General features: G+C 53.1%; 3 protein-coding genes across 3 annotated transcripts; 1 reads left to right on the forward strand and 2 right to left on the reverse strand.

Annotated features, from left to right (window-relative positions):
• Positions 1-124: 124 nt before the first annotated feature.
• FTSJ3 (FtsJ RNA 2'-O-methyltransferase 3) lies at positions 125-7,230 on the reverse strand. The gene is made up of 20 exons (XM_045489415.1): positions 7,005-7,230; positions 6,725-6,830; positions 6,395-6,441; positions 6,189-6,268; positions 5,621-5,720; positions 5,334-5,528; positions 5,139-5,254; positions 4,917-5,021; positions 4,731-4,831; positions 4,425-4,505; positions 4,150-4,296; positions 3,875-4,010; positions 2,346-2,524; positions 2,077-2,197; positions 1,724-1,989; positions 1,381-1,466; positions 1,192-1,291; positions 892-1,075; positions 704-798; positions 125-622 (listed from the first exon to the last, which is right to left on the reverse strand). The coding sequence occupies exons 1-20, from the start codon at positions 7,069-7,071 to the stop codon at positions 430-432; spliced, it is 2,505 nt and encodes an 834-aa protein (XP_045345371.1). The 5' UTR covers positions 7,072-7,230; the 3' UTR covers positions 125-429.
• Positions 7,231-7,328: 98 nt separating this feature from the next.
• Positions 7,329-11,828, forward strand: PSMC5 (proteasome 26S subunit, ATPase 5). The gene is given in 13 exon segments (XM_045489422.1): positions 7,329-7,613; positions 8,176-8,247; positions 9,306-9,375; positions 9,699-9,796; positions 9,970-10,026; positions 10,099-10,329; positions 10,642-10,768; positions 10,865-11,055; positions 11,143-11,241; positions 11,326-11,377; positions 11,380-11,435; positions 11,530-11,616; positions 11,719-11,828. Coding segments are annotated over 13 exon segments (1,368 nt in total). The 5' UTR covers positions 7,329-7,439; the 3' UTR covers positions 11,773-11,828.
• Positions 11,829-11,881: 53 nt separating this feature from the next.
• SMARCD2 (SWI/SNF related, matrix associated, actin dependent regulator of chromatin, subfamily d, member 2) lies at positions 11,882-22,057 on the reverse strand. The gene is made up of 13 exons (XM_045489419.1): positions 21,534-22,057; positions 16,944-17,128; positions 16,705-16,747; positions 16,436-16,558; positions 15,261-15,416; positions 14,762-14,857; positions 14,517-14,618; positions 14,213-14,374; positions 13,963-14,060; positions 13,420-13,555; positions 13,111-13,233; positions 12,880-12,981; positions 11,882-12,803 (listed from the first exon to the last, which is right to left on the reverse strand). Exons 1-13 carry the CDS (start codon positions 21,747-21,749, stop codon positions 12,750-12,752), a joined length of 1,596 nt encoding a protein of 531 aa, XP_045345375.1. The 5' UTR covers positions 21,750-22,057; the 3' UTR covers positions 11,882-12,749.
• Between the last annotated feature and the right edge of the window lie 2,199 nt (positions 22,058-24,256).

Consider the following 24,256-nt stretch of genomic DNA (forward strand, 5'->3'; position numbering starts at 1 on the left):
TGTGGATTGTTTGTCATTTGTACTTCACAGTGAGTACATACAAAGTAGGATTTATAACAGTGCAGCACATGGTGTGAACACCCAGGTGTTTGAGTTAACGCTTAATGGGAAGTAAAATGTCAGGAAAAAAAGTACCCTGGTTTTTATTTGGATGAATGGAGGAGGATGGGGGAAGACCAGCGATACTGAATATGCCACCCCAACACTAACCTTAAAAAAAGGTATGTGTTCAATACCCCCACAGGACGGATCCGAGACCTGCCTTCAGGCAGGAGGACGTCTCCTCACCACGCAGGACCACCTTGAGAGTTCTAGGCACCCCACCTGTGTGTCCACCCGCTGACTGGGATGCAAACGAGACTGTAGCTGGTACCAGGGGGGCCAGAGTCACCCCTCTGTGTCCTCACGCTGTCTTCTCAGAGGCTCTGCTCACTTCCTTCTGTGTTTTTTCTTCTGCTCTTTCCTTTGTTGTGCTCTTTGGTCCTTCTTCATCCTTGAGTCCACCACTTTGAAATGACCTCTGACCCCAGCTGGCCGGCGCACTTTGCGGCCCACACCTTTTTTGGCTACGACATAGGTGACTTGGCGTTTCTCCCTGCCGAGCCCAGCCTTCTTGTAGAGGCTGTAAATGGAAGGAACAGGTTCAAGGCTTCCTGCTACTTTTCAACCCCATGTACCTTTGTGGGTGATCCCTCTCCCTCACCTCCTAAGCTGAGCCACTTTCTCTCGTTCAGAGATGTCCACGGTGTTCACCACAGCCTCTGCCTTCTTCTTGGTTTGCTCCAGCTTCTTTAGCATCTGTCGGGTGGGGGGGGGGGGGGAGGTGCTCAGTGAGACCTTTTCCCAGCTCCCTTCCCTGCACTCAGGCAGCCCCGCTATTTACCCTCCTACCCTCCGTTTCTTTCTGGCTTTGGCCTCAGCAACTTTCTTGATGGGACGCGCATTGATTTCCCGCCAGCGTCTGCGGTAGTGGTCCACCTCCTTCTTGTCAATGGGCAGCTGCCGTACCCTGTGCTGCTTTTCCTCCTGCACAAACCACTCCGGAAGCTCTCCCTCCTCCTCGTTAAACGTATACCTAAGCAGAAAGAGAACAGCAGCCCTGAGGACCCCTCCAGGCTTCCTAAAGCAGAAATCACCCCCTTACCCACCCCCCAGTCAGGGCCACTTCTCATGACTTTCTGGCCCTCTTACCTGCTGAAGGAATCATCTATGAGGTCTCGTTTAGCCTTTTTGGAAGAAGCAATGATAGCACCTAGGGCAAGGCCTTCAGGGTCTAGTATCCTACGTTTCACTAGAGAGAAAAAGGGACAATGTCAAAGCCTCCTTCCCAACACGGAAACTTCCAATGTCACCTCCCATTCCATAAGGCGTGGAGCTCACTTGGGTCCTCGATGGGCACAATCTCAAACCCGTCTTCATCTGACTTAGGCCCACGGCTTCGCTTCTTTCCATGCTTTGGTTCCCAACTGCAGAAGGGGGACAATCATGTACTGTTCTGTCATTCCCCAGACCCACTCCTGCCTCACGCCTCAACCACGCTTCCTATTTAAGACTTGAACTTCCAAAAACACCCTCCCAGGCTATACCGCACACCACTTAAATCAGAACCGTTGGTACTTCGTAAAACTCACGGTCTACAGCCAAAGCTGAAAACCCCGAACGTGGAGAAACGGTCACAACCACTGCTTTTTCATCCCTTCTCCCGTCACCTGCAGGCACTCACCTCTCCCCATCCTCGCTGCTGCTGCTATCGCTGTCTGAGCTGCCATCTCTTTCTTCCCCGCCAGGCCCACTGGTGGCCTCTGCCTCTGACGGAGCCCCTGCCCCTGCTGGATCCTTCTCCTGGCACGGGGGAGGTTTTTCCTCGGTCTTCAAACTGGAAGGAGGTGGCAGCTGCTGCCGCCCCTTCCGACGGCTCTCATACAATAGCTGGGCTTGACTGATCTCCATGGCCTCATCCGCATCATCCTCAAGCCCACTGAAGCCATCCTGTGATTGAGAAGGGGAATATTCAAGCCGCCTTTCTCCCAGGGAATGCTCATTCCTTATCTTTCTGGGCTGCCAACTTCTTCTTACCTTAGAGAACCACAGACTGGCTTGTTCTTCCCGCAGTACCGTCCTTTCCTCCAGTGGTACCAGCAGCGGATTCTCCTCTTCTTCCTCTTTGTCACCATCTTCTACTTCAGCAAATCGTACACTGCAGACCCAAGGAGAATGGGTGGAGGATGGGTGCCCCGGAGGACCTGCTCCCTGACACCCTCTGGCAATCCCTACGACCAGCTGTGCTTCAAAACTCACACTGAGGGGGTCAGTACTCCCTCCTGCACGCGCACCGCCGCCCTTACCGCTTTTGGTCCTTTAGACGCAGAGATCCTCCAACTCCCGCCAGCTCCTCTGGATCCAAGTCACTGTCCAGGGAGGTGTTGTCATCCTCGACATCTGATACGTAGATGTCATCCCTTGGCACATCAGACAGAAATGTGTCCGCAGCACTCATATCCCCTTGTGTTACCTCCTCTAACAACTAGAGTTTGACAGAAACAAAGAGATCAAGGGTACTCCTAAGGAACATACTACTGCTTCCCCCCGCCCGGCTGTGTTATCAGCAGAGCTTGAAAATACGCTGTGGCAAATACAGAGAAGTGACAGGACTAAATGTTTAACACCTCCCGTTCTAGACCAGGCCACTATCCCACGCACTGTCTTCCAATAGTACCAGAGAGAAATTTTAAAAAACACCCCAAAGCCTATATATAACATCAAATGTTAAAATAGCCTGAAACACTGGTTATTCTTTAAAAATTACTCTCAGAAAGCACATCGCCTTCTGAAAATAAATCTACGAGTTTTGTTTCCACGGAATAAAAGAGCCCAGGCAACATACATCTAACAAGAATGATTTCAGTTACAAACTCAACCTCAAAATCCATTTTCCTAATAACAAAGCTAGCTGTTCTTGTGAGTTTACCACATTAGCAGTGATTATGCCTAAACCCTCTTTCGATTCGTCCCCAAAACCCTGGTCAGTAGGTTCTATTATTCTTTCACAGATAAGGAAACTAAGGCAAAGAACTACTCTGGCAGTCTGCTCCAGAACCACCGTGCTCTCTCCCTCCTGCACTTGTACCAAAGATGACCTGGTTTCCCTTCCCACAAGGGCCACAAAAGTTCACTGTGCTTGTTGATGCTGCTTTTATGATGGAAAAGCAGGTTCTCCAGTATTTGGCAGAAAGCACCACCTAGCAGCCTATGGCGTCAAGGTGCTAACTTGGGTCTTAGTGAACGGAAGAAGGCTGCCCTCCTCCAAAGGAAACCATCATGCGTCCTGGTATCCCAGTTACCCTGGCTGCACCTACTAGCACCTAAGCTTACTGCAAAGAGTGTCTCTTAGTTTTAATATTCTAGTTCTATGAGAATAAATGCACATCCTACTCATAAACGTTTCTGAGCTTATCATTTTAAATGTCCTTAAACGTTACTTATTTTTTTGATCGTGCAAGCAAGGGAGGGGCAGAGAGAGAATGTGAAGTGGGCTCTGAGCTGTCAGCACAGAGCCTGATGCGGGCTCAAACTCACAAAGTCCAAGATCATGACCTGAGCCAAAGTTGGACGCTCAACCGACCGAGCCACCCAGGTGCCCCTAATCTTGTCATTTTAGTCGTATGTTTCTTCCTGGCTTTTCAGGCACAAAGCTCTGGGTTCTTTCCCCCGTCTCCTCTCCCCAAAAATGAGGCCCCTCTCATTTTATGGGTGAACACAGCAAACGTGAGCCATGAACATTCAGCACACTTAAAACAGACATTCAGTGCCCCCCACGTCCAAATACCTAATGAGATCATCCGGTCTCCTCAGTGTGCCCTAGCCCCACCCTCACCTGGTGACCCCGGATGGTGCGCAGGGAGAACATGCCAGTCTCCCCCTCATCTGCAATAGAAACCCCAGGAAGGTCCATCTTCAGCTCCACACGCTCCCGCTGTTTTCTCTGCTCACGCAGCAGCTTCTTTTTCTTCCTGAGGGGACGGACAACTGAGGAATCCTGCCTGCCCAGCTCTAAAGGTTCCCCATCTGTGCCTTCACCCCCTCCTCCAGCTTCACACACGGAGGCGCCCCGCAGCGGGGCTCCCCAAACGCCTCCCCACTCCCCTCTACCTCTTTAATTCCGCCACCTCCTGGGCCTTCATCTCCGCCAGGGTCCGGTCGAGTTGCTCCTCCTCTTCTTCCTCCTTCGAGGGCTGCTGCACAGTCCCAGCTGTTGACTCTTCATCAGCCTCCTCCTCTTCCTCTCCCGAGCTGAGACTGACCACGGGGTCCAAGCACTTTACTTATTTTCTCGACACACTTCCCCACCAACTTTGCTTATTTTCTCAACACGCTTCCCCACCAACACACAGTCAACACCTACCCTGGTCTAATTCCCTCCTCACCTGATGTCCATTGCCTTCGCCTGCTCTTTCAGCTTCTTGGCCACGTGCCGCCGAAGCTTCGTTCTCCAGTTCAGTAGGGACCTGCCCCAGAAATACCGTTACTGACCCTGCCGTTTCCCTCTTTGTCCCTGCCCCCTTTTTAGCCCTGCCCTCCCAATCTCTAGCACAGCACCATCCTGTTCCCAGAAATCCGATGCTAGCTGAATTCCTCAAATGATGCCTTGAGGAAGAAACCGCTGCTGCATCTTCAAAGGCCTTTCCCTGCCTTTGGGGCTCCTGGCACCTATGCCCGCCCCTGCCACACACCTAAGTTCCTTGCGCCCTAGCACTTTGATGTCCTGACAGCAGGCCCGCACATCCTCAGTGGTGGCTGGATGCTGTGCCAACTCTTCATCATCTAGCAAGATCTGTTTGGGAGTAAAGAAAGGAAGCGGGAGATTTGGGGCTCATGTTTCTGAGGCTTCCTTCCACCCTTCAAATCTCAGGACTCACTTCGCTGGCTTTGGAGAGGAAGTCAACAGGGTTGGCAGCTCGGAGAAAGTCGGTGACTGAAGTTCGGTGATAAAGGGTGAGGTCGCCCTCAGCATAGCCTTCAGCCTTAGGGAGGGAAATAAAGAAAGTTAAAAAGGCCCTTCTAAGCTGTCTATAAGAACCACCAGGCCCCACCTCCCCTGAGTTCCAGAACCTGAGAGTGGTCCCATTCCCCAAACACACCTTTGGCTTCTTCTTAGTCACCAATTCGGTAACAGTCTTGGCCTGAACTTCAATCTCCTTGAAGGCAAATTTGGGGTCAAAGAATTTACTGTCAACCTTGTCAGGAGCCAGGAATCCTAAGACGATACGATATATAAGCAAGTGTGCTTTGGCAGCTAAGAAACCGAGTCACAAGAACAAAAATGCGATGCCCACCCTGGCAGACTACAAAGATCTCTGCAGATTCATGGCGGGAGGCTTGGGGCTTAGTGGCCTGGACACGGCGAAAGAGCTGCTGGAAGATCCACAGTAGGGGCTGATAGTCACGAGAGCGAAAAACCTTTGTGATAAACCAGCCACCGCGGGCCAGAAAATCACAAGCCAAACGCAGAGCCATCAGTGTCAAGTGGGCTGTGGGAAAGAGACAATTAGCTGAGGACCTCTGCAGCCTGAGAGGGCTTGCCCACCTCCACTCTCCTGTCCAGGCCCCCCACTCTTGGCACCTTGTGAATAGGCATCGTGGACCCAGCTAGCCCCAACGTTGGGGGCCCCATCATTGAGCACAACATCAACTTTCCAGGTCTTCAGCTCCTTCTTCAGGGCCTACAGAGAAGAAGAGGGACTAGAGCAACAGGAACACAGAAATGGCTATGAACGGGGTCTCTGGTCCAGTGATTTGTCTACCCAGTCACTTGCTGAATGCCCACAATGGGCCCAATCCTGTGCCAGGCACAGGAGACACAATGATAAAAATATATAATAGTAACATAACAACAACAACAACAACAACACATCTTCAAGGGAGTTACATTCTACTAGGAAGCCTACTGGAAAAGATTTCAATGATATCTCTGCACTTCCAATTCTAAACACCTCATTCCTGATTAAAATAAAACCTGCAGTGGAAACTAAGCATATCACGAGCCTTGTCATACAGAATGTGCAGACACTGCTCAAGGCATGTTACACAGAAAAAAGCTTGCATTCAGGGGATCTGGGTAGTGAGAAGTCAGATGTGGCTGCGTGCATGTAAACCAGAGAGAGGGAGAGAGACAGAGAGATTCCTATTACCTGCCTACAGCGTTCTGTTGTGATGTCCTCCTGGAGTGTCACCACATTGGGAAGAGGCTTGATTGGAACCAGGTCCACTCCTGGAAGAAATCAGGTCAGAGAATTCCAAAAGCCTGCCTCAAGCAGGGAGAAAGAAAACGGAGAACACAATCAGTATCTCACACTCCAACCCCTTTAAACCCTCAGGAGGGCCACCTGTTACTCACCCACAATGAGGCTGGATACAGGCATAAACTTAGCAGCCACCTGCAACCTATAAAAGAATAATAACGATTAAAATAATCCAAGACCGTTCCTTTTCCTCTCTTGACAATGTGAACTCTCACCATGTGTATTAGAACCGCTATCAGGTGCATTGGCCGCAGCATGTAAAATACACGTTTCAAACCTTTTCTCTGCGACCTACGTCTACAATAGAGAAGTTTGAGGCTGATATTGTTACCGCATTCCTCCCTCCCCCAATGCAACTCTCAGTCATCCAAGGCCGGAAACCAAGGAACAGCCACGAAGAGCCACAGGTACCGGCTGTTACGCACCAACCCCCTGGCGCAGCACACAGGTCCAGCAAGGCTCGGGCTTTCTGCAGGAACTGAAAGCGGCGATTTAACTGGATCAGCTTGAAAGCAGACCGGGAGCGGTAACCTGGGGGCACCGACAAAACGTTAAATTCGGCGGGGCGTTTTCCCAGGAGTTCTGCGGTCTCACAACCCACCACCCCGTCTTCTAAATTCAAACTCAATATTCGGAAAGGGGCGAATCGAAAAGGTCATTCGTTCGCTCTCTCCCTTGGTGGCAACGGCGCGGGCCTTGACTCACCGGTCTCCTTCGCGAGATGATAGAACTTGTCCCTCCGGCTCTTCCCGACTTTGCCTTTCTTGCCCATGGTGGAACGGGGTGTGTGGGAGTAGTGTCACTCAATCTGGAAACAAGGTAGAAATCGAAAAGCTTCTTCCCGAAGCGCCACAGTCCACTCCGGTGCGGCAAACACCTACCCCCAGCACCTTTTTCACTACTCGGGTAGCGGCACATGTGGGCAGCACACGTACTTCCGCTTCCGCTTGCGTCGCTTGCATCCCCGGCTCCAAGTGTCCGCCATTTTGAGCGTGGCTCAAGTACTGTAAGTTGGAAGTTGGGGCCAGAGGAACAGATTACCTGAATTAAAACTGAGTTCCTAGGGAGCAAAATTTAGGAACTCTGTGGCCTCTTCATCCCTTTCCAAAGCGCCTGACCTCGCGTAGCCACCTTCCCATCATGGCCTCTGTTTTTGTAAACTTCTCGCCGCACAACCCGCCCATTGACCCGGAACTCTTCTCTGCCAGGGTTGTCGGGCCCCTAACCCCTGCTTCTGCGCCTGCGCGCCAGGGCGGCTCAGATGCCGGCGGTCTCTGCGGGAGAGGGAAGATGGCGCTTGACGGACCGGAGCAGGTATGGCGGCTGCGGCGGCCGGGCGGGGACTGGGGGCTCGATGCGAAGAAGGCGTGATCCGAGGTGGACTGCCAGCTGGGGGCAAGAGGGTCGGGTGAGTCGGGGTTGGGCGGACCAATCCAGAGGGGGCCCTGCCTGGGACTGGATCTGCTGTGTCAGTGCCGCCCCCGGCGGGTAAGGGCCGGGAGAGGAAGACAAGACCCCGTGGAAGCCAGAGTGGGTGAGGGGAAGGGTGGGAACGGAAACCGGCCCGTCCGCGAGTCGCAGGAGGCAGGGCCCCCGATCCTCCTGGTGGCTCCGCTTGTAAGTAATGATACCTCGGGTTTCTGTAGCGCTCGATTCGTTACAAAGCACTCCCGTGTATGTTGTCTCTTGACCCTCCTGAAAGTCTCATGAGGTAGGCGGCATTCTTATTCTGCTTTTAGTTTAGTCATGGGGAGTGGAGGGTTCTAAAGAGATGGACTGAGAAATTCGAACCCAAATCATTCCTCCAAAGTCCGGGCTGGAAATGGGATTCTCCCTTGGATTTTTAGCCTTTTCAATAATTACACTGTGTCTTCAGATGGAGCTGGAAGAGGGAAAAGCAGGCAGTGGACTCCGCCAATATTATCTGTCCAAGATTGAAGAATTGCAGGTGAGGACGGACTCCAGACGTCCAGAGGCATCCCCCTTCTAGGTAGAAAGGGGATGAAGGATTGATGGAGCATGTGTCTACCAATCCATATTATTCCCCTGGGGGCGCAGTGGAAGAAATAACTAGTCAACCATAACAAGTATACAAGTTGTCTCTGGTTTCTCTTCACTCCCACCCCTTTGAAAGTAATCAGTATTCAGTTTATTATACATCGTGAAGAGTCCAATTTTAACCTAAAAGGTTCCTTTTAGCCAAAGATTGTTCTTTTTAGAAGAAGCCTGAACGAGTGGGTTTCTTATAAAAGAGAAGACATAAGCTCAGAAAAGATTTAGCACACTGGGGTTGGGGCAGGGTGAGAGGAGGAGGGCAGACAATTGCCCAGTCTGTATAATGCTGATTCCATGGGACTGAATGAAAATTGGGCAACCCAGAGCTCTAGCCTGCAGATCGAGCAAGAACTACAGCAATAAGGAAAATATCGAAGGATAATATTGAAGGAAAATGTTGAAGGACAACCACAAGGACAATTTCTGAACTCTTGGTTCTTTTGCAGCTATCAGGTTTATCATTTTTGAAGTGCTTTTACAGGTGATTTCGTTTGTTCTTCATGATGGTCCTGAAAAGAGGCAGGATAGGTGATGTTATCCATGTGTACTTACAGTTTGGTAACAGACCTTTTAAATGGCTTTCCTTAGCTTTATCTACCTATTAATTGGCAGCAGTGGGGTTAGAATTTAGCCTTCTGACCCAATGATCTTTTCACTCTACCATGTTATTGACCCATGAGAAATTAACTATGACAGCCAGCTGTAACATTTCTCCATTAGGGCTTATTATTCCTGGACCAGCATTAGGACAACTAGCCTGTTTTGAGGCCTGCCCTTGGTCCCAGGGGGAATCTTGGAAGAAAGGATAGTGTCATTAGGATCATGTTAGACAATCTGTAACGTTCAGGTGCCTTGTACTCTTCTGTCACTCAGCTCATACCAGCCTTGAGGATCTTGGCCAAGAGTTGAATCTTCTAATATTTTCTGTTCTATGTTTCTTATCCTCCACAGCTGATTGTGAATGACAAGAGCCAGAATCTCCGGAGGCTGCAGGCACAGAGGAATGAGCTTAATGCGAAAGGTGAGGAGGAAAAGATGGGAAGACTATATGGGCATTTTGTCCGAGGTCTGATTGTTCAGATTTCCCTAAATTGAGACTTCACATTTGGTGCTTATTGTTTTCTCCTAGAGTCCAAGGTCATGCTTTGCACTGTTATATGGTTGTTCATGCGCATGCCTCTCCTGAGCTCCATTGTAACTCCCTTGAAGACCTAAGTTTTGACTTTCTTTTTGTGGTCTTTCTTCCAAAACTTTAAAATGGTGCTTAATTCACGCATACTGAATTGACTCACGGGAGAGGGGACACCAAAGCAGCTGAGTGACCCCTGACTCTTTCCCATCCAGTTCGCCTACTGCGGGAAGAGCTACAGCTGCTGCAGGAACAGGGCTCCTATGTAGGGGAAGTAGTCCGGGCCATGGATAAGAAGAAAGTGTTGGTTAAGGTAAAGGCACCATGGCCCCCAGGAAGCAGCCCAATGCCCAGGGCGTTCGCATACCTTTGTGTGTAGCCTTGCCGGGACACCTGTTACTGTTCTTTAAGGACTCCTAGGTCTTCCTGGGCAAGGTGGGTGGTTTAGTGGCCGTCACGAAAGGTCACGAGCCCTCGTTTCTTTAGGTGCATCCCGAAGGCAAGTTTGTCGTAGATGTGGACAAGAATATCGACATCAACGATGTGAGTGTGGCGTGTGGGGGTTTGGGGTCAGCTCTCCCCACAACACTTGCTGAAGTCTCTCCTCCCTCCCAGGTGACACCCAATTGCCGAGTGGCTCTAAGAAACGACAGCTACACTCTGCACAAGATATTGCCCAACAAGGTAGACCCCCTGGTGTCACTGATGATGGTGGAGAAAGTGCCAGATTCAACCTATGAGATGATCGGTGGACTGGACAAGCAGATAAAGGAGATCAAAGAAGTGATCGAGCTGCCTGTCAAGCATCCTGAGCTCTTTGAAGCGCTGGGCATTGCACAGCCCAAGGTGAGAAGCAAGGCTTCTGCGGGAGGGCCCTGCTGTTACTGTTCGTCCTGTCCCGGCCAGAGTGAGCACAGGGCTCAGGACAGACTGGACCCTGCTTAAGCTGGCCCTCCCCATGGAAGAGGGGCTGGGGGAGAGGGCTGCCGCAGTAGCACTGAGGTGGTTCAGAAAGAAGCTTTATGAGGGACCTTGGCATTCGGTACTTAGGCTCCTAGCATCTAGTGTGAGACCTAGCCCAGAGTGAGCGCTCAGGAAATGTTCACGGAGTGTGGTGTGGGGACTGGCTTCTGCCCTGAGTTCTCCTGTTCTCTCTAGGGGGTGCTGCTATATGGGCCCCCAGGCACTGGGAAGACTCTGTTGGCCCGGGCTGTGGCTCATCATACAGACTGTACCTTTATTCGTGTCTCTGGCTCTGAATTGGTACAGAAATTCATCGGGGAAGGTAACTGACTAGACACCTGAAAACGAAGAAGCGAGTGGGGGGAAGTGAGGGTAGGGAACTCATTGCCTCCTTAACGCCCGTCTGGCCTCTGCACAGGGGCAAGAATGGTGAGGGAGCTGTTTGTCATGGCACGAGAACATGCTCCTTCTATCATCTTCATGGATGAAATCGACTCCATTGGCTCCTCACGGCTGGAGGGGGGTTCCGGAGGGGACAGTGAGGTGCAGCGCACAATGCTGGAGCTGCTCAACCAGCTGGATGGCTTTGAGGCCACCAAGAATATCAAGGTGAGGTGGTGTCCAAGGAAAGGTCCTGGGTGAGGTGAGCCCGAGGAAGGGCTTGGTTGATGCCACCACGCCGCTTTCTCCACTCAGGTTATCATGGCTACTAACAGGATTGACATCCTGGACTCGGCGCTGCTCCGCCCTGGGCGCATCGACAGGAAAATTGAATTCCCACCCCCCAATGAGGAGGTTTGTGACGGGCAGCGCTGGGAGCGGCTCCGGCTGTGGGGGGGGAGGCCACGGGGCTCAGGCTTTTTCCTCTCTCTTCTCTAGGCCCGGCTGGACATTTTGAAGATTCATTCTCGGAAAATGAACCTGACCCGGGGATCAACCTGCGGAAGATTGCTGAGCTCATGCCTGGAGCGTCAGGGGCTGAAGTAAAGGTAATCGGAGAGCCCGAGTTGAAAGGGGCAGAGGCAGAAAGGTCCGAGTTCGAGGGCATACGGCAACAGTGCCTGGCTTCCTTTCTCTGCTCAGGGTGTGTGCACCGAAGCCGGCATGTATGCCTTGCGGGAGCGGCGAGTCCACGTCACGCAGGAGGACTTTGAGATGGCAGTGGCCAAGGTACAGGCCTCTACCTTCCAGCCTTTGTGGACGGGGTCTCTGGAGCAGTGGGAAGAGAGCGTGTGTCGGCTCAGTTTGTAACCTAATGCTTTCTCCCTCCAGGTCATGCAGAAGGACAGCGAGAAAAACATGTCTATCAAGAAGCTATGGAAGTGAAGCGGTGGTCTTTTGTGTGGCTCCTTCAAATAAAGCTCTGCGGGACAAGCTCTTAAGGACTTCGGTCTGTTAATGCGTGGCCACACCGTTCAATGAGCAAGTCTGGGTATCACCGATAAACAAGGATTTATTTGGAAATTTCCAAACCTGCCAGAAGTGGCACTTGCCAAGCCCTGGGGTCCGCCCTCCCTACCGAGTTCCAAAGGGCAACAACGGTTCTCCCCACCTCCCCCTCCACCGCTCACGCACACCCATACCTCAGGCCATGCCAGAGAACTGGAGTCCCCTCCAAGGAGGCTCTACCACCCTGGGCCCTAGAGCTGGGGTGGCCGCCCTCTGGCATCCCAGGAGATGATGGCGGCCAGAGCCGCTTGCATAGATTGAGGAAAGAAAATAAGGAAGGAGGCACCAAACAGGGCTCCCTGAAAACCCCAACTTACCCCTGTACAAAAAAAGTGGCTCCCGCATAGAAAAACCTGCTTCCCAAATAGTGCAAATACCCAAAGGAAAGGAAAAAACCAGCAGCAAGACTGCGCTGGTAGGAATGGCAAAGAACTTTGGTTTAGAAAGGCCAGGAAGAGTGTGAGCTGTGCCCCTCTTCCTCACCCAGCTCCTCGGAGCCAGCACTGATGCTAGCTCCAAGGGGGGTCTGTAAACAAGCAAAGCTGGCGGGCCTGGTTCTGAAGTCTCCATTGCAATGTCAAACTACAGCCTCCAGCGGACCTACTTGGGCCTGCCTGCCTGCAGGGAGCAGAGGAGGCATCTGTTCTGAACCCATTTAAAGCCAAAGTGTAAAGTAAATATAAGGCTTCGGGGACCAAGCAACAAGGAATCCTATCACTACATTTACGAAACTACAGCCGGGGAACACAGGGTGACAGCAGACACCCTTCACCCCATCCTTAGCCTATGTGTCTGTGGCCCCAGAGGGTGGTCCCCTTCCAGGTGGAGGGCGGGGGGGGGGGGTCCCTGAGCAGTTAGGTCAGGCGGATTCCCAGCACCTGTTCCAGTTCTTGCCTTCGCTGCTGCACCTGGAGAAAGGAGAGACCGGCGGCTCAGGCCTCTGCCACTTGCAGCCTCAAGAGGGCACACAGGGCAGAGCCTCACCTTGGCAAAGATGTGCCTCCCCACTGCTTCCTGGGCCCAGGGCTGGTGGTAGAAAGCAGCTCGTCTCTCTTCCTCAGGATTCCCAATCACATCAGTGATGATCTGCAGAGAGCCAGGAGGAGAGAGGTATGCAGTGCCATTCCCACTGCTGCGAGCAGAAGTAGTGACGGGGAGGGGGTAAAAGTCCCCCCAGGGCTTAGCACGGGATCAACCTCAGGAGGAGGACCACACCTTCAGATCTCGGCGCTGAGATCGGAGCCACTCCTGGATGAAGTCCTGAGGGTCAGTGCTAAAGCTGAGCATGAAATCCCTCTGGGTCTTCAGCTGGTTGATGGACTCAATGGTCTCATGGATCTGGAGAAAGGAGTACGTGTGTCAGACTGGTCCCCACTCTTAGCATGTCCTGTTTCCAGGCCTAACCCCAAAGGACTCAGAGCAAGATCCCTTCCCAAGGTGCTACATGTACAGAAATGCCCCCCAACACAGCCTACCCACCCTCATCTTGGGTCCCTGAGGAGGCTGGGAAGGCAGAGGGCCCACCTTGACATCAAGGGAGGCAATCTCCTGTTGATTGGTGGTGGAGGCCAGAAAATTGCTCATCTGGGCCTTGAGTGGGTCGTCTACCTCCACATCAATGTCATAACACGCTGTCTTCTTCTGGTCATTAGGGTCTACGCTGTAGGCAGGACACAGGAGGGGAGGGGTCAGCACACAGCTACGTTCATCCCACCCACCAGGGCCAAACCTGCACATGCTCAGGTAGCAAGAAACCAAACCTGCTGCTTTTCTTTGGTTTTACATCAAGCCGAAAGTAAACGGTTTTTGTTCTTAACGTATAGGGCTTTTTGTTTTTAATGTTTTATTTATTTTTGAGAGCGTGAGAAAGAGCGTGTGAGCAGGGGAGGGACAGAGAAAGAGAGGGAGACAGGATCCAAAGCAGGCTCTGCACCACTGTCCGTGAATTCATGAAATCTTGACCTATGCCAAAGGCGGACGCTTAACCCACTGAGCCACCCAGGTGCCCCAAGATAAATGGCTCTTCAAAGAGCCTTCCCATACCTCCCCCCCCCCGTTTCCATTTACCTAATGACGTGGTTGATGACAATGGGGTCTGGATGCTGCAGCAATCCAGCCAGCTTCATGGGAATCTCCGAGAAACGAAGTCGGCCGCAACTGAAGATCTAGGGAGAGTACCAAAGGCCGCACAGAGGGAAATGGGCCATCCCAGGGTCAGTGTGGAGAATGTGGCCAAGAACAAGCCCCGCAGGGAGGTGAAGCAGTGGGCAGGGCAAGGGCCACAAGACAAGGGGGGGGGGGGTGGCCGCCAGCTCACCTGGCGGAAGTAACGGTTGCAATTGATGTACTCCCGCTCGTGCCCGTCCTGCAGCTGGTTGTGTTTGATATAAAGCCACAGGGCCTGCATGATGGCCGCCCTGGTCTGTGTGTGCACCCCTAGCAGCCTTGCCAGTCGGGGGTCCAACTTGTACTGGGGAGGCTGGAGATAGACAGAGGGGAGTCAGGGGGGTGTGGTCTTGTGAGAAACCAAAGTGGAAGGATCGGGCAGGACAGAAAGGGTTTACCACAGGAACCGGCTCTCCTCCCCCAGATGACTCCCTGGGGCCCCAGACATTTGTCACCTGATGATCCAGCATGAGCAGGAGGGTGCATTTGACGTTGAGGTCTCCAGGCCGTTTCACCTGGAAGCCATCAGTCTCCTGGGTGGTGGGCATCCGGTGCCACTGGCAGGGAGGAGGGGAGCGGACCTCATCACCAAGGGAGTGGGGCCGGAGCACACACACCTCGCCCTCTACAGGACCGACGCCACTTCTCTGCCCACCCAGCATGTCAGCCTGTGCTCCCCATGCCCCAGGGCCACTCTTACCTCCACCAGGTGGTTGTCAGGTCCGTACAGTTCCTTGTCCAGCTCAATGACGAGGCTCTTAAAGAATGAAGAAAACTTCCTCTTCTGTTTGCTAGGCTGGGGAACAGTAATGGGTGTGAGTTGGGGGTGCTGCTGACCTCTCAACCTAACCTAGGCTAAGACCCCAAAAAAGTACTATTTCCACCCTGCATCTCAGGGTAGTGAGATTCTTGGGCCCCGAAGGAAGGAAGCAAGGAGACTGGGCAAAATGAGGCGCCGGATGCAGGGAAAGGACTCCGGGTGCACCCTGCTGGCAGCCAACGGGGACTGAATTAGAAAGAGGTACCCCTTCTTCAAGACACTTCACTGCCACCCGCAGGATAGCTCTTGTAACCACCATACAAATCTTCAAGCTCTGGCTTGGAGCTGTGACCCAGCAGTGCCCTCTCCCTCAGGCAGGACTTCAGTCTTAAGCCCACACAGGCCACCTCCCCTCCAGACACCACCTCTCCCAACTCACATCATCCAGCAGTTTTCCCTCCACTCGGAGTTCCCAGGAAGCCACCTTGTCCCCTGCTGGGGTTCCCCCGGGGGTCCCTGCGTTTCCTGCATTATCACCTTCTGCTTTGCTGGGACTGAATGTATTAGAAATATAGATCCGCAGCTTTCGTTTTTGCTAAAGAGAGAAAGACAACCAGCTAGAGGTGGGCCAACACGTTGGAAAACAATGCTACCCAATCTTTGTCTGAACCCACTCGACATCAATACTGAATGCTGTCTAGGGGCCAGGTACCTTGTTAGGTACCGGAAGTCGGGAGTAGGAAATCCCAGTCCCAGACTTCAGAGAACTCACAACTACGGAGGAGAGAAAGGCATTACTGACAACTCCAACACAGTGCAATTGGTGGTGTTGACAGGTGCGCACAGGGTGCTATCGGGCAAGTCGGAAGCTTCCAGCACACATTTTACACGAAACTCAAACACTGGCCCCAAAGTATTCTGGCCTCTGGAAAGCTTTTACCACTCAGGGGATTATTCTAGATTATTATCTTTAAACCAGGGGAGTGTGTGCATGGAGATAGGAACTACGCTTATCCATCTCTAGTCTTGCCCTGCTGACTTCTGACCGTGATCCGTAAGGTTTACATCTTAAATGACTCAGGAGGCACATACATATATAAATATCTGAAACAAAACATCATTAAACAATACTTTTACTACTATGGTAAGTATTATACTACTGTGAAGTATTATAATTTCTACTGTTTTATATTTTGTTAAAAACAGGCTGGGCCTGGGGCACCTGGGTGGCTCAGTTGGTTAAAGTTTCTGACTTCGGCTCAGGTCATGGTCCCATAGTTGACAAGTTCAAGCCCTGGATCAGGCTGTGTGCTCATACCTCAGGGCCCGGAGCCTGCTTCGGATTCTGTGTCTCCGTCTCTCTCTGCCCCTCCCCCACTCACACTCTGTCCCTCATTTCTCTCAAAAACGACTAAAAACATTAAAAAATTAAAAAAAAAAAAAAAAAACATGCTGGCCCTACCACATTAAATTGAGTTCATGTTCCACTAATGGGCTGCATCCTGCAGTGTGAGAAATCACAGACCCATGCTTGGCAGACCCAGGCCGGAACACAACATCAGGGGGAGGCAGAGAAGTCTGGGAAGGCCCAGGACTGGCCGGGGCTGCACACACCGTCAGAGGCTTTTTGATGGCCTCTTGGATCTCCATCCGCTTTCGGGCAATGGTCTGGTCCAGCTTCCGCTCAAAAGCCAAAAGATCCATATATGCCTGAGACTCTGGGACAAGTTCCCGAATCTAGAAGAAGAGAGGAATTCATTAGTTTGTTTCAGCTGCAGCTCTGGCTCCTTGCTCCGCTATCCCAGAGTTGGGGGAACCTGACTGTACCCGCAGCCTGCCAGCCATTGGGTAAGGCCTCCTAGGCCCCCACCCAACATACTCACTCGCTGAGGTAGAACCTTATCTGCCATCTTCCTCCTCTTTAACCTGGGGAGGACAGAAACCCATTTAAGGGGTCAATGGTCCAAAACCCCTCCCCCTCCCTTCCCCCTCCAGTCCCTAGGACCCTCCCCCAGAAGAACCAGGAGTCTCCCTCAGTCATTAGAGCGCTTAGGACAGAAGGAACTGCTCTGTTACCACCAGAGCTGTGCCGGGCAGAGCAGGAGAAACAAGATGGTCTTACCCCCGGCGCTGGGCCGGCATTGGATGCTGGGCCTGGGGCACCAGCAGGCGTTTTCGGAACGGGTCCATCATGGTGGGTGGCATGCCAGGTCGAAGTGGAGCAGCTGTGCCAAATGGGGAGCCGGCAGGGGGCCCCACCTGCAAGCCAGCCATGGGCATCCGGCTCCCTGGCGACATACCGGGCCGCTGGAAGAAGCAAGCCAATGGGGGTGCATAGGTCAGCGGCAGAGCCCCACGGGGCCCATAGCCCATTCCCTCCATCCCTCTCCTGGGCTGGGTCTGGCCCTGAGCAGCACACCGCAGAGCCCCGCTTGGAGGACCAGGAACAAAGGGGAGCAGGTGCCCAAGAGCAGAAATGTAAACCACACCTGCCCCGCCCCCTTCAACCACCCTGGCGTCAGTGCCAGCAAATGAGGCCTGCCAGAGTCTGGGGTGGGCAGGAGAGTCCTGCCTGCGAGGGAAGGGCCCGCAGGAGTGTTTTGGGGCCCACTGCCACCTTCCAGCCCGAGCGCACGACGCCCTGCTCCCTGGAACCAGCCGGCTCTAAGACACTCCCGACACCATCGCGTGATCCCACCAAGCACTCCTATCTACTTCCTTCCCCAGCTGGAGACAGAAGCATGGCCTGGGGGCAGTGTCACAGCCAGGTGGAAGGGTGCAGTGTGATATGAGCAGGCAAGGCCCCAACATCCATCTCCTGGCACCAGCCTAGTGGTGTGACTAAAGGGAGGAAGACAGTCCAATGGGCTGGCGAGCCTATCAGGCGGGGGCACCCTAGGTGAGCAAGCCACAACAGGATGGGCCGGAGCATGTCCCAACCGGTACGGGTGGCCTCGGGTACAGTACAGAGACCATCTGGTCACCATATGGCCCCTATTCACAACCCAGAACTGGACCCTTCTCTCCACCTCCCTACTGCCCTGTTCCCTACCCCTATGCCGAGAGACCCCTGTGGCTCCTGTGTGGCCTATCAGAGAGCGGCTGGCACCCAGGCTCTGTCCGCGGTCCGTGCACCACCTGGCGGCTGGGGCTGTTGGGTGCTTAACTCAGCCCTCATGATCCCAAACTGGAGAACGGAGGGAAGATTATGCAAGATCAGTCATAGGGTCACCAGGAGCCCGGGTTACAGAAACGGCTTCTGTAGAAGTCTGCAGAAGGATTTCCCACTGAGGTCCAGCTCCCCAACATTTCTGGGAGTAACCCTGCCCCCCGCACCCCCCCCCCCCCCCCGCCTCCCCCTCCATAGCTGCTGCCTGCAAGGCCTGTTTGGCAGCTCTGCTTTGCACACACTGTCCCTGGCAGCTTCACAGGGCTGGCCCCAGGGCCCAGATTATGCAACCAGCACAACTACCCCACCAAGCCAGGCTAGGTGGGGACTTGCACCAAATCAGAGAACCTCCTACCCCCAGCCCGGTATCATGGAGATGAGAATTTTCCCCCCACTTTTTCATCTAGCGCCAAACTCATGTTCTCAGCACACAGGGTCAGACTCTTGACCAGAGGGAGAGATGAAGAAAAGTGACCCAGAGATGTAGGGAAGGGCAAAGGGGGAGTAGGGTGGGAAAAGCCATCTGGGGGAATGGAGTTGAACGTGGGGGACTCTGGGGCTTCAGGAGGCCTGCCGCGAAAAGATTTGTCCAAGCTGCTGAAAGGCAAAGGACAGCCTGTTTCTCGGCCTTAATGAGCCATGGCCAGAGATTACAGGAAACAAACTCAGTGTGGCCACAGCTGTAAACCCAGGCTCCAGACACGCTAGACATATTTTCCCCACCCTGAACATGAGCCAGAGGGCAAGAACAGCTGGAGCAGTGGGACCTGCACAGAGTGAGACAGGGCCCTGAGGTCCCCAAGAAGCCACTCACTAGGACTTTCACAAAACCTCCTCGGCACCACCCATCCCTCCTAGGCAGGTGCTCTTGTAGCAGGAAGTCACCAGTCAAGGCTGCAGGGGCAGGGCCTGGAATAGGCCCCTCCCAGACATCTGCTCCAAACTTCCCAGGCGCAGGGGCCCCAGCTCACCCCAGGCCCCAGGCTTCTCCCAAGAGGGAGAAGAGGCCCAGGGGAAGGTTGCTTAGTCCCAGCTTAGTTTTGCCAAGCTCCACACCTGCTCTTTGAAGCACCAGTAACTCCTCTTCAAAATAAAAACCCCAAGAGTTTAAAAAAAAAAAAAGAAAAAAACAAAGCCCAGGTGAGGCCTCTCAGGCTCTATAAGTCCCTCGCCTGCAGTTGAGCGAGGTAGGCCTGGCTCAGTGCCCTGAACCTCGGAAGTGTGCAACAACATCCTCTCCCTAGCCCAGCAGCAGCCCACGACCTAAGTGTGATTCTACCTCCACCACCCAGGACAGCAGTGGCGCATGGCTGGGCCTGATGCTGCTGTCTCCAGAGAGCACACACACAGCCCTGCCTCAAAGCCTGTGGCCCTGGCGCTCCTGGTGGCCGGGCCTAGGAGAAGAGAACATACCCCTCCCTAACTAGAAAATATTTTGAACTCTGGAGTGAACCCAACAATCTGTGTTTCTTTAGGTTTTGTTTTTCCTTAAGCTCCTCTGTATGAGGAGTATGATCCACAGCGAGAACTCCTTCCACTGTGTGGAGGGAGATGGGTCGTCACTTCCCTTCTTTCACTGGCTCCCCTACTTGCCCAACTTGGGCCCTGAAACCCTTGCTCTTCTAGCTCACCCCATGTGCTCTGATAGGAGGAACCCCTTTGCTCCTGAGATCTCAAGTCCCATCTCCTGAAGTCACACAACTGGACTTGGAAAGAGGCCAAGCAAGATCTTCCTCAAACTTAGCCAGAGTGAACTGGGTCCTCCCTCTCCCTTTCTACCTCTAAAGCCCCTCCCCGGAAGAAGAGGAGGTGATGAAAAGCTGGTGGGCTAGAAAGCCTGGGGAAGCAGAGGCTCAGTGCCTTCCCCTTGGTTCCCAACCCTAGCAGCCTGGGACTACCCAGCCAGCCAGCCAGCCAAACCTTGCCACTGGCCCTAGTCCACTCCCTACGTATGGTTGTGGAATTCATTTTCTCAGGGGCATTCCCCAGGCCACAGTGCCCATGGGTTTCCAGCAAAGGAACTGGAGAGGCTTCTATCTGTTCCTTAGATCCTTCTCAGGCCAAAGGCCCACAAGGAGGCTCCAAGGCCAGCCCTCAGCTAGGTAGCCCAGGGGCTGGAATGGAAAGACTGATGCAGGGACCCCTCAGCAACACCTTGGAGCCATGAATCCCCAAGTGGGAAAGCAAGATGGGAGTGGTTGGGACCAGGTCTATCTCTGTCAATACCCAGACCCTTTTTCTTTACAGGGAGGAGTGAGAATGAAGAGTTAGAGGGAAAAATCACTCCTCAGTTAAGAATCTCTTTAGAAAGCGAGGGCCCAAGGCTCATGGGTAGGGGAGGAATGCATATCCTACTCCATGAGGATCCATTTTTGGAGGCTCTACCTGGAGATAACAGAGTAAGCCCCAGCTTCCTTGGGAGATTAGCAAAGAAGCCAGTGCCAATGCTGGGGCACACAGGTTGGGTGGAATATGGCCATGTTAGAACTTAAAGTCTAAATAAAAGTGGAGAGGGAGTGGGGAAAAGGACAGGCACAATTCCTAAGCATTCTGGGGTAACCAGAAACAATGCACTTGGCGGGGACTGATGAGCAGGATCCTCATACTGTATGAGTTTTCCTCATACACTGACCCTAAGGATGAAGTCTCTGCTTCTCAATGGCCTTTGAAGCTGCAACCTGAGAAGCTCTCTCTTTGAAGCCAAACTCCAAAGAAGTCAGGACAGAACTCTTTGAACAACTCTAACAGGCTCCTCCAGCCCCAGACCATCGGGCTCAGTGGAGCCTCTCTGCTCCTGCAGACTAATCAACTCCTGGACACTATGACACCAGGCAGGAAGCCAAAAAGAGAGTCTGCCCAGAATGGGCTGGGTTTTCCGCCTTCCTCAGGCCCCACCACCACCATCTGTGGTCGAACCCAGAACCATCCCATGCAAGGGCTCCTGGGCCTGACCAGGAGTAGACCCTGCCTGGCATAGATTGGAATCCTCTTCCTCTATCTTCTACCTCCCATGCCTGGGAAGCCAGGCCCTTCTTCCTCCTCATCAGCAGCTGGGAACCATCTCAGACTCGCTAGAACTCTGCCAGTTCCCAACTAGAAAAAAAAAAAACAAAACAGCGCAGACTTGGAGTGGGACCAAGGCCAATGCAGGGTAACCCTGGTTTCTCAGTGAGGGCCCTTTTGCAAAACTTTCTCAGCACTTCCCAGAACCCCCTACCCTAGGATCTACACTAGCATTCTCAACCCAGTCGCCTACAACTCACTAGCTCCAACTCCTCCATCTCTCAGTTACTCAGAATCCCGGTTCCAAGAAAGCCTCCAGGCCCTTCCAACCGCTTCAAACCCTCCACCCCAGAATCGTTCTTACCCTCTCCCGCAACTGCCCCACCACTCGGCCTTGCCCTCCTCCCTGTCCCGTGCACTCCGCACGCTGGGCCCTTGTGCCCTCTGTCCGTCGGCTGCCCCGGGGCCCTCACTCGAGGCCCCAGTAGCTCCATGCCCCGGGCGTGCTCGCGGCGCCGCCTGCCCATCCGCGCTCCTCACCTGGTACTGCGCCGCGGGGCCCGCGGGGCCCATGGGGCGGAAGGCGGCGGCCCCGGGACCCCCCACACCTCCAGCCGGTCCTGGCCCCCTGAGCGCCGGTCCGGGCAGCATGCCGGGTCCCGCTGGCGGAGGCGGCGCCCCCAGAGCCGCGGCAACTGCGCCGCCGCCAGGACTCAGCGGAGGCAGCGGGAACCCGCCCGCGACACGGCCCGACATCGCTCCGTCCCGTCCGGCGGTGTCGCGATCCGGGCTCCGGGCTCCGTGTCGAGTCCGCTCCGCGATCCGTGATCCGGGACTTTCCGATCTAAATTCCGGGTTCTGGGGTTTGTTGATCCGGGTTCCGGGATTTCCTAGTCCAAGACCTCGAGTTCCCCACAGACCCGGTTTGGGGCAGGGCCGATCCTGATTCCGGTCCTGCCCGGGGAATTCCGGATCCGGGATCTGCTGCAGGCCCGCCTGCCGCCCGCGGCCTCCGGAGGTTTGGCCGACAGAGTCCAGTTACCCAGAGGCGGCAACTAACTCCCTGCCCCGCCCAAACAAGCCCAGCGCTAGGCCCCACCTATACCCAGCGGCCCAATGCCAGGATGCCTCCTCAAATCCCGCCCATCGCGAGACCCGCCCCTGACGGGCACCGCCCCTAACCGTCAGCCCCTGAGCCACGCCCACACCCCTTGGACCAGCCCTTGGCCGGAGAGGCGGGGGCGAAAAGCTGCGCAGGAAGCGCTGTGCAAGGCGCGGGGTCAGAGGTCGAAGGTCACTTAGGGCTTCAACAGAGAATGGGTAGTTGCTGAGAGCTCCCAGGTGTAGCCGACTCCCCGAGATACTTAGTTACACTCTCTGAAAATAGTTTTCTCGAGTCGCCTTCCTACATTTTCAGCATTAAAGACAACACAGAGCTGTTCTCTGGGGCAGAAGAGCCTCCAACTTTTGACTTTGTTTAAAAGCCCATCCTGGAGGCCCAGAGCTGCCAAGGGATATCAGCTGCCCCAGACCCGATCCAGCTGTGTGAAGGGTTGACTTGGCCAAGATCCGAGGTCTTTTTGCATATTTTTAACGTGCTCTGCCTCACTTTAAGGAAGCCTAGTACTTTACTCCACAGGAAATGTTTCTAGTGGGTGGAAATTTGCATTATGAGAAACCTCCCTGTAGTTAAATAAGGTTTTTTTCTCCAGGATTTATAGTACTTAATTGAAAAAAATGCAATACCTTTTCAGAAGCCACTGTCCTGTATCATAAAGTATTCAAAATAAAGTGCTTCAGCTGTGTCAGAGAGCCTACCTTCTGGTCGTCTGGGATTTTCTCCCCATGACCTAGACCAGTGCTTCTTAAACTTCAATGAGCAAAAGAAACATCTGGGGCTCTTGTTCAAAATGCAGATTATGATTCAGTAGGTTTGGGGTCTGAGACAGGGCTTAAGCTTCAGCATTTCTAACAAGCTCCAAAAGCAATGCTGTTGCTACTCAGACAACAGTTTTGAGCAGCCAAGATAGATTTTCACTATATAAATTCTCTGCTTTGTTTTCACCCCTAACAAAGTCTTGCACCATAGCACCCAGATCCTCTTCATAGTACAGTTCTCCACCCTTTTTAGAAATCAGTTCTGCTCACCTGTACTTGCTGGTATCTTTCCTCCAGTGATGAACCCTACTTTGCTGTTGCTTCCCTGCCTCTGGGTCTTCTCAGAGATCATGCTCCTCCTTCCGCCTTTGCGTTAACTGCCAGTCTCAGAACAGGCCACTGAAATTGTTACAGTCATTGAATCAGGGCCCCTCTCCACCCCTGTAAAGTGCCTAAAGAATTCATGATAATGTAATTAGTACCCATTTCAAGACTTTCAAGCTTGTTCCAAGGAGTTTGAGAGAGCAGTAGGGGCAAATCCCCTGGGGAGCTATTCCAAACTATCCCTTCTAGCCACCCCCACTAAACAACACACGTACACAATCCAATGGCTTCCAGTATTATATTTTAAGAATAAGGTTCCCAGGGGTGACTGGGTGGCTCAGTCGGTTAAGCAGCAGACTTCAGCTTAGGCATTATCTCTTGGCTCAAGAGTTCGAGCCCTGCATCAGGCTCTGCATTAAGGGTGTGGAGCCTGCTTAGAATTCTCTCTCTCTCTCTCTCTCTCTCTCTCTCTCTCTCTCTCTTTCTCTCTCTCTCCCCCCTCCCCCACCCCGCCCTCTCTCTGCCCCTTTCCCATGCGCACTTGCATGCTCTCTCTCTCAAAATAAACTTAAAAAAATAAGCCTCCCAGTATTATACACCTGAAACTAATAGAACACTGTATGTTAATTATACTGGAATTTAAATTTACAGAAAAATAATAGAATAAGCCTGCCAAGTAATTCTGATAACCTGCCTTGGAGAGAACCTTTACACTAGAAAACAGACAAGCTAATAAGTGCATTTAAAAAAGAGATAAGGGGCAGCTGCCTGGCTTAGTCAGTAGAGCATGCGACTCTTGATCTTGGGTCATGAGTTCGAGCCCTGTACTGGGTGTAAAGATAACTTAAAAAATAAAATCGGAGAGTAGAGCACCTCGGTGTCTCAGTGGGTTGAGCATTCAACTCTTGATTTTGGCTCGGGTCATGATCCAGGTTCATGGGATCCTTACTGAGCGTGGAGCCTGCTTGGGATAGTCTCTCTCTCTCTCTCTCTCTCTCTCTCTCTCAAAAAAAAAAAAAATCTTTTAGGGGCGCCTGGGTGGCTCAGTCGGTTGAGCCTCC

The sequence above is a fragment of the Leopardus geoffroyi genome, chromosome E1, assembly GCF_018350155.1.
Source record: "Leopardus geoffroyi isolate Oge1 chromosome E1, O.geoffroyi_Oge1_pat1.0, whole genome shotgun sequence".
NCBI lineage: Eukaryota > Metazoa > Chordata > Mammalia > Carnivora > Felidae > Leopardus > Leopardus geoffroyi.

Bases quoted from the DNA above. Each gene is read 5' to 3' on its own strand.
- FTSJ3 (XM_045489415.1), bottom strand. From the start codon at position 7,071: ATGGGCAAGAAAGGCAAAGTCGGGAAGAGCCGGAGGGACAAGTTCTAT. The intron at 1,467-1,723 runs GTGAGTGCCTGC...CCCCTTCTGCAG, and splicing joins AGCAGCGAGGATGGGGAGAG to TTGGGAACCAAAGCATGGAA. The intron at 799-891 runs GTAGGAGGGTAA...CCCACCCGACAG, and splicing joins AAGCCAGAAAGAAACGGAGG to ATGCTAAAGAAGCTGGAGCA.
- SMARCD2 (XM_045489419.1), bottom strand. From the start codon at position 21,749: ATGTCGGGCCGTGTCGCGGGCGGGTTCCCGCTGCCTCCGCTGAGTCCT. The intron at 14,619-14,761 runs GTAAGAGTGGCC...CCTCCCTGCCAG, and splicing joins CTGACAACCACCTGGTGGAG to TGGCACCGGATGCCCACCAC. The intron at 12,982-13,110 runs GTGTGGTCCTCC...GGCTCTCTGCAG, and splicing joins CTCAGCGCCGAGATCTGAAG to ATCATCACTGATGTGATTGG.